Genomic DNA, 16,484 nt, shown 5'->3' on the forward strand with positions numbered 1-16,484 from the left:
TAGTTTTAACATCACTGGCCTCCTTTTGTTTTCCTTGCAGGTAACCTCTTTGAATGGGTGTTTATTCAATGAAGGATGGCATGGAGAGGGGAGGGAAGGAAGAATGATAGTTGGAAAAAAACAACCAAAGGTTCTTTCAATCCCACTTCTGAAGAACCAGCTAGCAAACTAAATAAATATTTGAGTCCACTGAAATCTGGTAAAGCAGAAATATAAAACTAGCTCCATTACTGAAGAGATGAAATGATAAGAATGAATCTGTTTTTGTAGTGACAGATTTAGAAAATTTTGTATGTAAATCGCCAAGGGGGAAGCTGTACACATCACTGGTTTTCCAATGTTTGCTGAATTGAAAAACAACAGTAATTTAAAAAAAAAATTTTTGTTTATTTCTGAGAGAGCATGAGTGGGGGAGGGGCAGAGAGAGAGAGGGAGACACAGAATCCCAAGCAGGCTCCAGGCTCTGAGCTGTCAGCACAGACCCCAACACGGGGCTCGAACTCATGAGCCATGAGATCATGACCTGAATTGAAATCAGACACTTAACTGAGCCACCCAGGCGCCCCTGAAAAGGAACATCTGTGGGGATTCTTCTTTACCCCAAATTCCTTTATACAACATTCAAGCCACGACAGTCAAGTTGTGGAATGTAAATCTTTTATTAAACAGTTGTCTTTCCACAGTAGTAAAGCTTTGGCACATACAGTATAAAAAATAATCACCAACCATAATTATACCAAATTCCTCTTATCAACTGCATACTAAGTGTCTTCAATACAATTTTTTCCATATAAAAATACTGGGAAAAATTGATAAATAACAGGTAAGAGAAAGATATTTCTAGACCATTACTAGAATCATTTGGAAAAGGTGAATACTGTGGATATTTTAAATATCACAGTTACAAGGACATGCCGTCCCTACAATACTGCAGGCCAGTTAAGTGGAAGCAGAAGTGTTTGGGTAACTTTCCTACTTAAAAATTTGAGAATATCATTTCAATACATTTTGTATGTCGGTTGGTGCCTATGCTTCCCTATTGATCCCAAACCAAATCACAAGTTAGAATCATTTCATTTAAAATACTGAGCGGTATTGAATACTTCGGAGCAGAACAGGCGATGTACTGCTTCCATTTATGAGAAAAGTCTCAAAACACTCCCAGGGTGATGCTTGGAGAAGCTGTGAGTTGAGCTGAAGCTGGAGAAGTCACTCCAGAGCAAAGGGCTTAAGAAAGAAACTCTCTAAGATGGGGTCTGCTAACATCACTCCAGTTTGGATGGACCTTGGCAGAGAATCCATGCTTGTTTCTCTGGATTGAAAATATCACTCTCGGGAATCTTCTCTGTCAGCCTGTACATCTAAAGGCATGAAGCATTCAATTGGGCAGTTGACATTCTGTTAAAACAGAAAAGGAAAGAAAAAAAAAAGCAGCATTCTGTTAAAATAGAAGAAAAATTTATAAAAAAAAAAATCCTGTAAAGTTACAGAAAAAAGGTGGGGAGGATTTTATGACAACTACTTATAGATAGATGATTTTTAGCTTCAAGAACTTATCAATGTACCGAGCAATAGGAGATGTTTAAGAGTTTAATAAGTCTGAACCTAAATTATGTCATAGGGTACACACTCTTATGTGGATCCTGAGAAACTTAACAGAAGACCATGGGTGAAGGGAAGAAAAAAAAAAGAGGGAGGGAGCCAAAGCATAAGAGACTCTTAAAAACTGAGAACAAACCGAAGGTTGATGGGGGGTGGGAGGGAGGGGAGGGTGGGTGATGGGTATTGAGGAGGGCACCTGTTGGGATGAGCACTGGGTATTGTATGGAAACCAATTTGACAATAAATTTCATATCTAAAAAAAAGGTGTTTTTTAAAAATTAAAAATATTTGGTTCATTCAGAAGAAAGGTAGCTACAGAAAGAGACTCCCTACTAGGTGTCTAACTGCGTTTAGGGAAGAAACACTCGAGGTGCAGGTGCACGTACAGTGTTCGTTCTCTGGTGGTATCTCTGCGAGTACTGGTTGTAGTGGCCGGTGGAGCCTTCGTGACCGGGTTCAGCCCCTGGTCTTCGGCAGTTGTCACAGCGCCAGCCCTGAGAGAACACAGGCATGAAGTCAGATGGGGTTTATGATAACCTGGGAGCATCACAATTTAGGTCTTCCACATTGGCAAAGTATAAGCTATAAGCGGTTAACCACTGAGGGAGCTTAGATGAGGATTTTATGCATTTACAACTTGTAGAATACATTTGGGCTTATTGCTTATATCTTATAATTGCCCCTGTCTACTTATGCTTTTCCTGAAATGTTCTCCCTTCTCTCCCTATTCAAACCCCACCCATCTGCTAAGAGTCATTCCGGTCCCAACTTCCTAAGTAAGCTTTCTGCACTAGAAGACAGAGAGGTTTTCCTAGAATCCTAGAGCTTTTTAAAATGGACTTGCGATCACAGAGACAAACACCCTCATTTTGCCGATAAGGAAACTCAGGCCCAAAGAGTTACTTGCACAGAGCAAGTGGGAGAACCTCGTACTGAACTGCCGGTGGATTTGGGACTGCCACCCAGCTGCGTGACTCCTGACCATCTCTATCTGTTGTCACTTCTTCCTAAATTTCCATGCCTAGTGTGCATTGTAGCCTTTCATCTGGCCAGACGCGGGATGAGAGATGGGAACAGGATGGAGCGGGGCCACTGAGACTCCTCCCTGAGAGTTTTGCTAGAAATGTTAGGAAACAGGTTCTTTTTCGTTGTTGCTCCTAAGCCTGTAGGTGACAAACATGGAGCTGACAGAGGTCATCTTTCTCACTATCAGCAGGAGTTTCTAGAAAACAAAGCCAATACAAAGGAACAAAGCATATGAGAGAGTGAGAGACTATGAGTGCCACTGCCGCAGCAGCTCTGAAGCTGGTCGATCCTGGACTCTTCAGCTTTGTGAGTCTTTTTTTGCCTAAATCAGCTTGAGTTGAGCTTTCCTCTCATAACCAAAAGAACCTCAAATAATACAATCACTTTCTTCTACTGTCACTTAAATATTCCAGACATATTTCTTCATTAAAAAGTATATTCCCGGGGCGCCTGGATGGCTCAGTAGGTTAGGTATCTGACTCTTGATTTCGGCTCAGGTCATAATTTCACGGTTTGGGAGTTCGAGCTCCATGTTGGGCTCTGTGCTGGTGGTACAAAGCCTGCTTGGGATTGTCTCTCTCCCTCTCTCTCTGCCTCTCCCCTGCTCTCTCTCAATAAAACTTATAAAAAAGCATATTCCTCCTAATACCTAATACAGGTAAATACCTACTTACAGAATCACTGAATCTGGCTTCTACACACATAAAAATGTAACAGTTTCTACTGCTGTCTTTAGTGTTTCATTTAGCACTTTCTTTAGAACAGAACAGGTGTCACAAATGAAAGATTTCATGTGTGTAAATAATGAGGAGATGCTGAAGTGAGACCACAGTCTAAAAATTAACTTTCCATCACACATTTCTATACCAACCACTTACCAGAAATGCCTGAGTTCTATGATCACAGTCTTTGTTTAATGAGAGACAGTGAGCACCTCCACAGGTTCCTTCCATCAGAGGGAGGAGGTCAGAATACTTTCCATGAGCTCAGGTCCTCAGGTGGGGACAGAGGCAGACACCTGAAGACCCTTCCCTGCCTTTCTAAAAACCATTTTCATCATGTTCCTTTTCTTCTTGGGTACCTACAGTTGGCTAATACCAAAGGCATCGACCAGTGAATCTTACCCTGGGGTGGGGAGCAGGCTCTTCATGTATCAGAATGTGAGGAGCTGTTGGAGAGGGTGTGTTTTCATTGAAAATAAAAGGAGTGTTATGTTTCATGGCTTATGAGTTATAAGAACCATTTTATTTTGAAATTTCAAATAATATTAGAGAAAAGCACAGCATTTTCTATCATACTGAGGTACAGTATGATAGAAATGGTTGAGGGGCCCCTGGGTGGCTCATTTGCTTAAGTGTCTGACTCTTGATTTCGGCTCAGGTCATGACCTCACAGTTCGCGGGTCTGAGCCTGAGTCAGGCTCTGTATTGTCAGCATGAAGCCTGCTTGGGATTCTCTCCCTCTCTGCCCCTCCCCTGTGTGCACACGCGCACATGCTCTCTGTCTCAATAAATAAAAGGAAATGGTTGAGAAGTTCCAGTTTAAATGATGGACTTCCAAGCCTTTCCATAAGTGGCTTCCCACTTCTCATCTGATTTGTTACCATAAGACGCTCTGCAGACGGGTGGCTCCCTGGACCCCACATATGCCAGCCCCTTCCCTTCTCAGGTGCTTTACTCTGGTCTCTCTGCTTCCTCCTCTTCCCTCAACCTATTTTAAACAATCTAGGGGCATCCGGGTGGCTCAGTCGGTTAGGCGTCTGACTCTTCATTTTGACTCAGGTTTTGTGAGTTCGAGCCCCCACGCTGGTTTCTGTGCACTGACCACATGGAGCTTGCTTGGGATTCTCCCTCTCTCCCTCTTTCTCTGCCTCTCCCCACTCGCACGCTGTCTCTCAAAATAAATAAATAAACTTAAAAAAACAAAAAACGAAACATCCTAAACCCCAGCCAGTTCATGTTTCTCATTCCATGGAAACTTTCTTGCTGATTCCAGCCTACCTGGAAAGTATTTGTCAGACTCACTAAGAAACTTAATCAGCTTGACTTTCAGTGTATGCTAATTTAATGTTTCCAAATATATCATGAAAAGCCAGGACCATTTCTCCTTCCCTCTGTCCCATATTCCTGAAGCACAGTGCTAGACCAACAGCAGGGATCTATTACTGGATTGAGAGAGGATACAAGAAAGTGGTAATTTCTTAGGTCCAGAATGTTATTCGGAATATTTAACAGCAATGCCACGGGGACACCTATCTATCAGAATGGATCTAGAGGCCCAGTGCTGTGCAGCATTTAACACTTTAATTTAAGATGAAGAATTGAGACAGCCCGAGAATAGTAGGTGTGAGAAGAAGGGCTGGGGCTGCCACAGAGGGGAGAGCTGGGAAAGGGTGTAGAGGGGCCTAACGTTGGCAGCTATGTGCCAACAGGAAATGAGGTATTTCTACTTTCATAACGGGCACTACCACACCTTTGTGTACAGCATACACACAGGAAGCTGACCTCTTAATCCCCAGTGCAGGAGCCCCCTCTTTGTCTTATTTAAATTAGAGGGAGGCTGGCCTTACCCGCTGGCCTCCGAAGCATGTGCAGGAGCAAATGGCACCAAGATATTCCTTCTGCCACTGTTCTCCTACATGGTATGTCTTCCCATCATCATAGCACGTTGCCTCATCTGCGTGGAGACACAAGTCAGAAGCTCATGTAAGATTGAGAATAATACAGACCTCACCTTCCTAAAGAGGGTGGGTTCTGTTTCTCTCCCAAATTTGCATCATCACAGCCGAAATCCTACATGTTTGTGAGAACCATTGTTAGGAGAGGTACTGCTGTATAGATCTTAGGGCAGCACTTCCAGAAACTAACTCTGATAAACTGGATAAGGTTCGTATTTTAAAAGTTGAATCTAAAGAACCATAAAGCTTTCTTGTAGTATTTCACTGCAACTTATGGTCAAAATACTGAGGAAAAGTGCTCATGTGCCCTGTAATAACATTAAATCATGGCTCATTTTTGAAGCTTGTCTCCACTTTCCCAAATCAAAAGATTAACAAACCCACTGCTCACTCCTCAAGGAGACCTAAAGTCTCCAATCATTTCTGTGAATGAGAGCTGCAGCTCAGTAATAAAAGTGGGAGTGCTTAATAAGCCACTAAAAATGATGTGTGGCAACGTACGAGGATCACACTTGAATTCTCCTTTTCCATTTCCAAGACAGGTGCAGCTCATCATCTGGCCATTCTCCCCCTGACGATCCCACTTCTCTCCAATCTTGTAGTTCACGCCATTGTCATGGCACCATTCTGCAGGGTGGGGAAAGTCAGAGGCAGAGAGTTACCAGGGTGTTCTGACTCGCAAGACAGTGCGTGAGCTGGGACACGTCACAGGATTTCGAACGCCAGGCAACCTGGAAGGAGTGGCAAGAAAAGTTCAAAGTCATGATCTCCATGACAAGCCAGTTTTGGGTTGGATTTAAAAATATTATCTTTACAGTTTCGCATTTTCTAGGATATTTTAAGACGCGATGTATTCTGCCAAAATCATGTCACAAGAATTGTCAGTGACCTTCATCTGCATTCTCACTCTTAAGGTTTAAAATTACTGGAAACCAAAGTAGGATTTAAATAGTCTTTTGGGAATGGATCATAGATGAAAAGTCACTTTTTGGATTTGCAGAGAACCTGGATACAAAGTAGTTCTATTAACCAAAAAACAAAGCTCAGCTGGTTTCCACGAGTCACAGCCTGTTTCTTGTAAATGGAAAGGGTAAACGAATAGGCCTGTGTGTCAAAACAAAACAAAAACAAACAAAATGATAGATCACTGGTTATTATCCCTACAAACAAGGCTGCTTCTGAGGAGCATCTAAAAGTCACAGTGCTGTATCTTTACTACACATGAAAGATGTCTTTAATCTCCAAAACAAAACGCACCTCAGAAGTGTGTATAACAGTATACCAGTTCTTCCCTTTTATCAAGTCGGTCACTCCTTACTTTGGCAATTACGACATATAAGCAAAGGACATGTGAGTTGGGCCAAAGCATCACATAAATCCTTATAGCTCTGCTCCCACAGTTGCGCCTAAGTACTTAGCTTGGTAATAAATATACAAACCTAAAATAGTTCAGTTTCAGAAATGAAGAGCCACCTAAATGATGCCAAATGCTAAAACCTCCAACTCCTACTAAACGGCATAGGGCACACCTGCTCCATCTTTCCATTTTCAGATGGTCAAGCACACCAGCCTGCATTGAAAAAATTAGTTGTCTTCATATGTTAGTCTGAATTAAACCACTTCACATTTTAGTCTAAAAATCTCTTAAAAATCTATTATGTTGGATTTCCCCAAATACAACTTCTGGATATGTCTTGTAGGAGGCTCGTTTATAAGCCATAATGGTTAACACCTATAAAAAGAAACCAACTGTCCATAATAATCACATCCCCTAAAAAAAAAAAAAGCAGAAATGAGAGTTTTGTAAATTCTAATGTTAAATCTCAAAGCATAATAAGTCATTTCTAGGATCATTTTAACTGAAAGTATAATTAAAAATATTACAATCTTTTTACAGTTTGAAACTCAAATATATTTCAAATGAAGTCGATTCTTAATTATGTAGAGATGAGTATCTGTTCTCTCTACATTACGTGGCAAGATTCAAACTACCTGATGTGTGTACATGGATGTGTGATACGAGGGTGTGTATGCGTGAGAGTGTGTATATATTATGATATGTGTGTGTTTGGTGTGTGTTGAAAGAGAGCATGAGCATAAATGTTCACCTCTGAGCTCACTCAACATTAAAGATTAAAAAAGATTTGGGATTCCTTCATGTCTCTGCTATTCTTCATTAGACTTGGCTCCAGAGAATTTGACTTTATTATCTTAACAGAAATTTTTTGTAAAAAAATCACATTATCATCACAAATATATTCTTAATTAATAGTCATATTGCCCCATAACCCTGGAAATGAGGCAAGAGTCAACAAGTAAAATTTCCCATCATTTTTTATGATGCAAAATATTACTTTGAGGCCAGCAGTCTCCCCTCATTTGCTTCATGTTTGGAAGAGCCCTTGTCTGCCAAACATGCTTGCTTGGCACACTGTGCTAACGCCTGGAACCGGAGGAGATGGACAAAGCAAGCTACTCACTAGATGAGTCACATCTGAAATGCCCACTGCCAAAGCCCAAGCACTGGCACGAGAGCTTAAAGCCAGATTCAGACAGCCGCTCCCACTCCTCTCCGACGGCATGATGGGAAACCGTGTAGGGGTCGAAGCACGAGTCACCTGTAGGTTGGTTTAGGCCTTGGTCGACTACATGAAGAAAAGGAGGAAAAAGAAAAAGAAAAGACATCTTATTGGTGGTTTTGGAGCATAAGGAGAAAACCGAATTACGGTTATAATGACTTAGTCTAAACCAGAAATCCCAGCAGCATTTAGAAACATGCCTCTGTTCTACCCAATGCATCAGCTGCTCTAACAGTGCTTAGATGCTGCCGGTGAACACTTGCCCAAGCACCTTAAAAGGAGCCCACATTTCATTTTTGCCATCACTTCTAAAAAATCCTCATTTCTGGCAAAACATGGAACACATCTCAAGGCATTTTAAGCTAGTTCAGAACCTGAGCGGGACGCAGAGGCTGGACTGTCTCTCCAGGAGTACCTGAGGGACCTTACGCTAGTTACTTTGCATTTCTCTGTCTTACTTCCCTCACCTGCAACACGGGGATACTAATAAAAATATATCTACCTGCTCAGGATCTTGTGAAGGTGATATTATAGCATGAATTCAAAGCACTGGTCCATTGCTAACACTTAGAAAGTGCTCAACAAGTAAAAAATATTAGAGAGCATCTTTTGCTTTTGCTTTTTATTTATTTATTTTAATGTTTATTTATTTTTGAGAGAGAGAGTGAGTGAGCAGGTGAGGGGCAGAGAGAGAGGGAGACACAGAATCTGAAGCAGGCTCCAGGCTCTGAGCTGTCAGCACAGAGCCCGATGCGAGGATTGAACTCACAAACTGCGAGATCATGACCTGAGCTGAAGTCAGATGCTTAACTGACTGAGACACCCAGGTGCCCCTGAGAGCATCTTTTGCTTTTAATGCAAAAGTCTCAGGCATTCTTATATACCATTAGAATGCAATATTCACTTTTATTATTGCAGCTTTTGCTTTGCATAACCGTGCAAAAATAGTGCAAAAATCCTAGGTTCTGTACATTATTATCATAGTAGTAGGACTGTTTTACTTTAGCAATAAAATCAACTGTTTCAAATAAGAGAAAGCAAGGGATATGAACGACTCAGGAATGAGTAATGAGGTCTCTTCATGTTGCCTCAGATCTTGGTCTTTATGTTTTGAGAAAAAGTAATCTGTGCAAACAAAGCATGCTTCCAATGATTTTCTAAAAATTAAATAAACTAACTTTGGTGACTTTGAATCCCACCGGGTCTATTTCTTTTTATAGTGCAAACATCAAAATCTCAAAAGCAATAGATATTTCAAGTGGCTAATAGTTTAAAAGGCATCACCCTGGAAGAAACTAAAGTTTGAGAGAAACTAAGAAGTCTGACATGTCTAAAAGCCAGGAGAACCTGGCTAGAATGCAGAATACTGCTGCTGGGGATACTGGGTTGGAAAGAGAAATGAAAGGAAACTGAAGTGTTACTAGGGATTTCGGTAACCCTCCTAAAAATAGCCAGGAGTTAAAATTCCACCTGACTTAAGTTATGGAGATGGAATCTTAAAAAAAAAAAAAAAAAATGATGTGGAAAAGCACAAAGACCTCTGTGCTTTTGAAAATTCCTTTCATGTGGCTCCCCACTAGTAAAACCATGCAAGGCAGAAGGCATGCATTACCATGGATACATAACACAACAAGCACAAAATGATCCCCCCACCAAATAGTCAACTGCTTAAATTCACAGACATTTATACACGTAAAGTAGCATGGTCATCTGTGTACTACACATTCGGCAGCTGACCCTGGAATAAAGCCCGTCCCTTGACAGGGATAGAATTTAGCACTCCCTGCTGATGTGGGATAGAGAACCCTCTGGTGGGAAGATGGAAGGTTCATGGTTTCGATTATTCCCTATCTCATGTTCCTTGGTGAATCTTCAGCTGATGCAGGTTGAAAAGGCAGGTGATACACTACTGGCTTAAGAGGACTTTGCAAGTGTTACAAAGAGATGTCGGTGACCGTTTAACCTCTATTTCAGCTTTGGGCCTATATAATCAGAAAAAGAAACTGAAATAACACTGGACTAAGGGAGCTCCTTGAACAGAAGGGGGCTATGTTGGCAGCATTTTACATGAGGAACAAAAACCAGCAGTCGCTAATGTTTGCAGATAGGGAATTTCCTTTACAGGTAATCAGTTCCAGTACTTAAAAATCCCTGAAGACGCAGCAACATGGTGAGATGCAGAGGGCCTGGGAAAAGAGATCAGGAGACTTGTGCCCTGTATCAATTCAGATACTCACTGGCAGGTAGTCAAAATGTTGGACTAAATATTTGAGGTCCCTTCCAGGTCCATTATCATACGCTGTTTGAAACTATTTGTAGATGCATTTTACAAAGATACTTGGATACCATGAGGGAAAAATCATTGCATTTAAAGTTGCTCATTTACTTAATGACATTACCTCCCAAAGTTAAAAGACAACAGCAACAAAGGAACATTCAGTCAAGAGAAAAAGGGTCTCTGGGGTAGTCCAGAGGGGAGCCTGTGCCCGAGTAACCAGGCATGCACGTACCAGAGTTGCCCACGGTAACGACCTCCTCCCGAACCTTGTGCCTCTTGTGGTCTTTCAGTGCCTCCACTATGATGTTGTAGGTGGCCCCTCTGGTGAGGCCTGTCAGGGTGGCACTGGCCGAAGTTCCAGGAACTCGGAACTGCAATTATCGGCACATCCAAAGTGACGGAAAGAGCGTTATAGTGAGGAATCCATGTGACTTGCCCTATTCTCTTATCAGTAACCCGCGCTACGTAAATAAAGCAAACAAGGAAGGACGGTGGAAAGGTCTCAAACCAGCCGTAGAGAGAAATGGAACTTGGGGGAGAGGCCATCTTTTTTATTTGACCTGCCAAAAATCTACCCTCTGTGCTCCCTAGTTATCAGGAGCCCTCAGTAATTTAATAGGCAGGCTCCTCTTCGTCCTGCTGTAATCGCAGGTCTGTGTAAGCCCACTGGAAACCCTCACCACCCCATTTCACATAAAATGTGGACACTGTGCCACGAGGGAGATCTGTTCATCCTATGCAAAGTGGCATGAGACCCCCAAATGGGGGCCTTAAAGCGTTTTGGCAAATCCTCAAACTCATGTTTCTAAGCTCATGAAACTTTCACGGTGTGGTCAGTTTCTTTTGTTTTTGTTTTTATTTTTTAACTCTTCCACTTTCTAAAAATAAGAACACAATAAAAATTGATACCAGCAAGACAAAGAACAAAAGTTTTAGAGAATCTATCGCTTGTAACAGCTGATATGCATGGCTTCACTTAAGTTCCTTCTCCTTAGACATATTGTAGATAATGGGATTCTTCATGGACAAACTATAAGGTGGCTACTTATTTATTTATAAAGATTTCATTTTTAAGTAATCTGTACACTCTACGTGAGGCTCGAACTCACGACCCCGAGATCAACAGTCACATACTCTTCCAACTGAGCCAGCCAGGTGTCCCAAGGATGGCATTTTAGCCCTTCTTGCACAAATGTAAGTTCAGGCAGAATAGTGATCTGTCTTTTCTCAGGTAATTTTTTGTCCATATTACTAAGGAGCCTCAAATGTGTGAGAATAATAGAAGTTATTTTATTTTCTCTACTAAACAAAAGCTAATGATACTTTTTGGCACATCCCCCAAAGTAAGGCATCCTGAGATTTTAAAAAGAAGAATCAGGGCTTACGCCTGTCACCTTTCTAAAAGGTACTAGAAATAGAGCCACTTTATAGTTGAGCTCTGGTCACTTCAGTTACCTAGCTTACTTATTTCCAGGCAACTCAGAAGTAAAGAGGAAAAGCAATTACCTGTAAAGGTTCTTCGTCAATGCCAACGGGATGACATGAAATGATATACTCAGAGCTTTCTTGGAATGGGGTCCAAGAGATGGTTGTCTGAGAGAGAGCTTCTTGTCCTGTAGAGGCATTTGGATTGAGTCCCAGAACGTGAGGGTAGAGGTGATGGTCTACGTCTCCCCTGGGGACATGACCAACTTGGATCTCCTCATTTACATTCGGCGGATATGGTCTTGGCCTATGCCTTACAGGGGTGGCCGTTGTGGGCGGTGTGGTGCGCCTAAAACCATGCTCCTCAAAGATCATTTGTTGCCCAACACTGGGCTGCTGACCAGAAGTGCCAGGAAGCTGAATACCGTTTCCAGTGTCATACCCAGGGTTGATGAAAGGGGTCTTTTGAACTGTGGAGGGAACATCCAAGATCTCTGGTCCGTGAAGATTGGGGTGTGGAAGGGTTACCAGTTGGGGAAGCTCATCTAGCCGAGAGAGGTTAGAGCCAAAAAAGCAAAGCGTGTTAAGCTCCCAAAAGTAGCAGCAGTAGTCGTTATCAATTCAGGCAACAATGACTCTTTATCAATCTGATCAAAGCCCTTAGAAAATTAGCAGTTCTTAAATCACAAAACACTTTTTCCAAAAAGAAATCTTTATGATTTTTCTCAAAGGTTTCTTTATAGTTTAGAATGAAAAAGCGTTCGTATGAGTTTATCATACACATAAAGCTTTGAACCGCTGAGCCCCAAAGAAGCTGCTTCTGCTCAAATTAAGCCTAATGGAACTGAAATGTGCAGCCTTTTTTCTTCTTTTTTTCATTTGAGAATCATGTTATAAGGACTAGAATCCAGACTAATTATTTCAGCATCTGAAGTATGAGAATTCCAGAGGTTTGACTCAACAGTTTTTCATTGACATGATAAATTCAATGAATTTGAATTGAAATGATAAATATACATACATGTTTATTTCTAAAACTCTCCTATCAGCGTAAATATAGCATTTTCTTCAAATTAAACTGAAATTGGAATCATAAAGTTGAAAAAATTATTTAGCTCAAGTTTCAGAAACCAAATAATAAATAAAGACAAATAGGAAGGATTATTCTCCCTACTTTTTTGTTTTTTGTTTGTTTAACATTAACTTCAACAGAAGGTATAAAAGAAGAGCGGTAATAACAACCTGCTTTTTACATTTTAATAACTGGCTTACATTTTTGAAAAGTGAATAGAAGGCTTTATATTGACTGGCTAAGAAAAAAAAAAACTGAATGTTGCTGATTATGTTAGGTTATTCATGATATCAAAGAGCACAATATACATGCTAAGCTGTTTAAGAAACAATTTCCAGGAGAAAGGTATCAAAACCTCGAGAACCTTTTCGCGGCAAAATTTATCACTTATAATTAGTTTTGTCTTGATTATCTTCCTACCCAGAAGGTCCCCTTTACCTGTCTTTTTCCTTCCAATCAGAGGCTCACTCTTCTGGTTGTTCTTGAGGGCAATGACTTGGATGGTATACTCGGTCCCTGGTTCCAGACCTGACGGAAGGACAGATCATCACATTAAAGTCTGTATGCTCAGCTAGTCAAATGGAAGTTGATGCTACTGGGGGGCAAGCATCCTCTCTCTAGCTGGCCTTTGGCCTCCTGAAAAGTAAAACAGACTTCACCTTTTTCCTGCAAAACCCAAATACTCCACATAGGACGACCACTTGGCAAATTAATAATTTTCCTACCAAATCCGACACCTGAGTAAACATGTTTATGCTAATTTTTTGTGGGTATTCCTTTAACACATGGTCTTATTTGCCCTTTTGAATTCAAGAAAGTCTATCAACATCATAAACCACTGGTGGAATACACATTTGGGGGAGATCACTGCAGATTGTATACATGAATCTACTTAGGCCTAATAACCAGATGGTCCTCAGTGACAGGATCAATGAAAAGTTAGACTATAGGTAAGTACTCTGTAAGAGAAAGCAGCCAATCTTTGTGTGGTCCCTGTAGGAAGTATCCAGTTCAACTCCTTCCACATCTGATTCTATTTTCCTTCCTCCAAAGTTTCTAAAAAAGCAGCATCTCTTTCTGGTTTCTCTGTGTTCCATAGTATTTTAAAATCCAGATGATATCCTGTACATAGTTTAAAATTTTAATCCCCTGGAACAAAAATAATACCAGAGGCTTATGATCTTTCCCACTGAAATGCACAACTCTTATTCTCCATTCCAGGCATTCTCCCCAATATGGGTGGTTGGGAATCACTTTGCCTCAAGACCTAGTCTGTGAAACTGGGCAATGAGGGCAATGGCAGGTGGCACTCTGGCAAGTCCTGTAAGATCATCAGATCTTTAGGGAGCTCATGGGAGGACAGGATCACAATTAGTTTGTTTTGAAAAATGTCTTTTTCTAGGACTGGACTGACAAGTATTTGGCAAACATACAGCCAATAAATCTAGTTATGCCATGATGACAGTATTAGAATTACTGCATTTTCATGAATTCCTGTATTTTCAGATGTATTGAGCTCTACAGCTCTTCCACAGAGAATGCTTTTTGAAGGTGTCAGAAACAGGGCTTCTTGTTCTCGTGATACAGCATCAAAGGCATAGTTGGGATCTGCTAAGTGCTTTGTGTGTCCTAGGGAGTCTGGAGGAAAATAGCAACATGGAAACCCCGATACCAGTAATAGTAGCTTCTGTGACACCAGGGCGAGGACGAGGGACCACTTCTCTGGGAGGGGACCCAGGTTTCTCATACTTGATGATGTAACCAGTAATCCTGGCACGGGGTGGCTGCCATGATACCAGCAAGGAGTTGGGTGTGGTGGCCAGGAAACGCAGATTGGATGGTGCATCAATGGCTAAAAGAAAACAAAATTAAGTCTCTAAGAAAGTGAGTAAGCAAGGAGATTATTCCCACACTCCTTTCCCTCCCTTATCAACAGACTTGAGAGAATCTGAGAGTTCTAGAACTATAAAAATGATTCACTTGTGATCTGCAATACAACGTCAGTCTCATTTTTGTTTCTTAAGCTCACATCACTGATCACCTATAAGTTGATGGCATTTCTTCAGTAAAAAAGTAGTTACAAAAAAGAAAAAAAGTAGTTACCAGTGGAGGCATCGATGACCACAGGAGAGCTCCGAGCATTGTCATTCAGGGTGTATAAATAGATCTTGTAGTCCATGCCGGGTTGTAAACCTGTGATTTGTAAACAGATGCTTTTTATCTGATCTTAAATTTTTAGGAGAATTTTCAAACTCCTGTGTAATTTTCATAGTTCCTCTACCATCCCATACAGACCACGTTTGAGCAGTAAATTAGAGCGTGGTATGGGTGCTAATAAGAAACATATCTCAAAAGAAAATCACTGATGCATACAAAGATATTGGCTAAAATACATTTTAAAGTTAAAAAAATGCTATTAGAAGTGGTCGTCTTGGAGAATAAGGGGCGAGCACCTGCTGAGTGTGTTTTCTCTTATTGTAATCAGTCACTGGCTGGTAACCAGACCTAAATTGACCCAGATATTGAACATTCTCAGACTACCACTTTGATTTTTATGAAGTAGTGTTGTTTGCTTTTTAAAATTTAATTATGTTTTATAATCAATATTAATGTTATGAACTGTATGCCACTATTTAGTTTCTTTTGGTTTTAAGCATTATGTTATATATATTTTTTTATATAAGAAAGGATACATTGATGAAAGGTTAAATTTAATAAATGGAACTTGTGCCATTTCTTTGGCAAACATTAGACAAAATCAGGCATTCACAGAATACAATTATTTCTAATCATAGTATGAAAGTGAGTTTTTAAATATTATATCTGGATTATTGTAAAACACGGACAGTAAATTTAATCATTGCAAGTGGCAGAGTAACTGAGAAGCTAATTTATGTCGTGAATAGCAATCAACAAACGTGATCAGTCCAGTGAGTTCCCTGACCTGTGATGGTGTAGCTTCTGACATCTGGCTTAATGGTTCTCTGAATTGGAGTCTGGCCGTTTGCTGGGATGGCATCAACTTGGAAGCCAGTGATTGTCTCAGTCTTGGTTCTCCAGCTGATGGTGATGGTGGTCTCCGTAGCATCAGTCACACGGGCCCTTCTTGGAGGGCTGACATCTGCACAGATCACAACTGGAGATTAGCGCCCGGCTGACTCATTTAGGTAAGGTTTTGATATTTTAAAATGTTTCTTTATTATACACCAGATATATCCATTTCTATGAATAAGTAATAATGTGTAGATTTTCCCCTGCATCCAGAGAGAAAGGTTGACAGTAATTAGAAAGTATGAAAAGATTCACCTGTCATGCTTGTTTTTTTTTTTTTTTTTTTTGCAAAACTAAAAACCTTTACAGATATTACCAGTGGTTTCTGAGTCTGACTTTACAGTATCTACAAATATCTTAGTTAAGTGTTAAAATTACTAATTTATTCTAACATAAAATATGGGTGGTAGGAGTTACAATGATATGGCCAGCCAGCAATAACATATATAGTATTGCTAGTATTTTGTCCTTTTTATAAGGCTTCATTTTTTTCTCTCAACATATGCAATGGAAACTGTATTTTATAGATTAGGAAATTTTGATACTTTATGTGATTTTTGAAAGAGCATACTATAAATTATTGATATGGCACAAAACTAGAATTTTGACCCAATTTTGTCCAATACTTATTGTACTGTTAAGGTACAGAAGTCCATGTGTCTAGCCTCCGCAGATTTATGAAGACAATTTCCAACAACTACAGCATAAACTAAATGTAAGTCCTAGTTCATAACACTAACATTATCACATTTTGAAGTGATTCCATTTATGTGC

The 16,484-nt window shown here is 40.5% G+C and overlaps 1 protein-coding gene across 10 annotated transcripts in view; it reads right to left on the reverse strand.

Moving 5' to 3' along the window:
* Window positions 1-640: 640 nt before the first annotated feature.
* The window catches only part of FN1 (fibronectin 1), a 69,861-nt gene continuing 54,017 nt past the window's right edge, over window positions 641-16,484 (reverse strand). For 4 of the 10 annotated variants that reach the window (XM_030324184.2, XM_030324189.2, XM_030324191.2 and 1 more), the window contains 11 exons: window positions 15,604-15,780; window positions 14,763-14,852; window positions 14,332-14,511; window positions 13,098-13,187; window positions 11,669-12,132; window positions 10,395-10,533; window positions 7,786-7,950; window positions 5,807-5,932; window positions 5,198-5,304; window positions 1,989-2,096; window positions 641-1,398 (listed from right to left, as the gene is read on the reverse strand). In XM_030324184.2, coding sequence (XP_030180044.1) covers window positions 1,327-1,398; window positions 1,989-2,096; window positions 5,198-5,304; window positions 5,807-5,932; window positions 7,786-7,950; window positions 10,395-10,533; window positions 11,669-12,132; window positions 13,098-13,187; window positions 14,332-14,511; window positions 14,763-14,852; window positions 15,604-15,780 — 1,718 coding nt within the window. In that variant the 3' untranslated portion in view covers window positions 641-1,326. The remainder of the gene's footprint in view (window positions 1,399-1,988; window positions 2,097-5,197; window positions 5,305-5,806; window positions 5,933-7,785; window positions 7,951-10,394; window positions 10,534-11,668; window positions 12,133-13,097; window positions 13,188-14,331; window positions 14,512-14,762; window positions 14,853-15,603; window positions 15,781-16,484) is intronic. The other 6 variants (XM_030324188.2, XM_030324187.2, XM_030324193.2 and 3 more) reach the window with 2 other exon arrangements.

This window comes from Lynx canadensis, chromosome C1, assembly GCF_007474595.2.
Source record: "Lynx canadensis isolate LIC74 chromosome C1, mLynCan4.pri.v2, whole genome shotgun sequence".
Classification (NCBI taxonomy): domain Eukaryota; kingdom Metazoa; phylum Chordata; class Mammalia; order Carnivora; family Felidae; genus Lynx; species Lynx canadensis.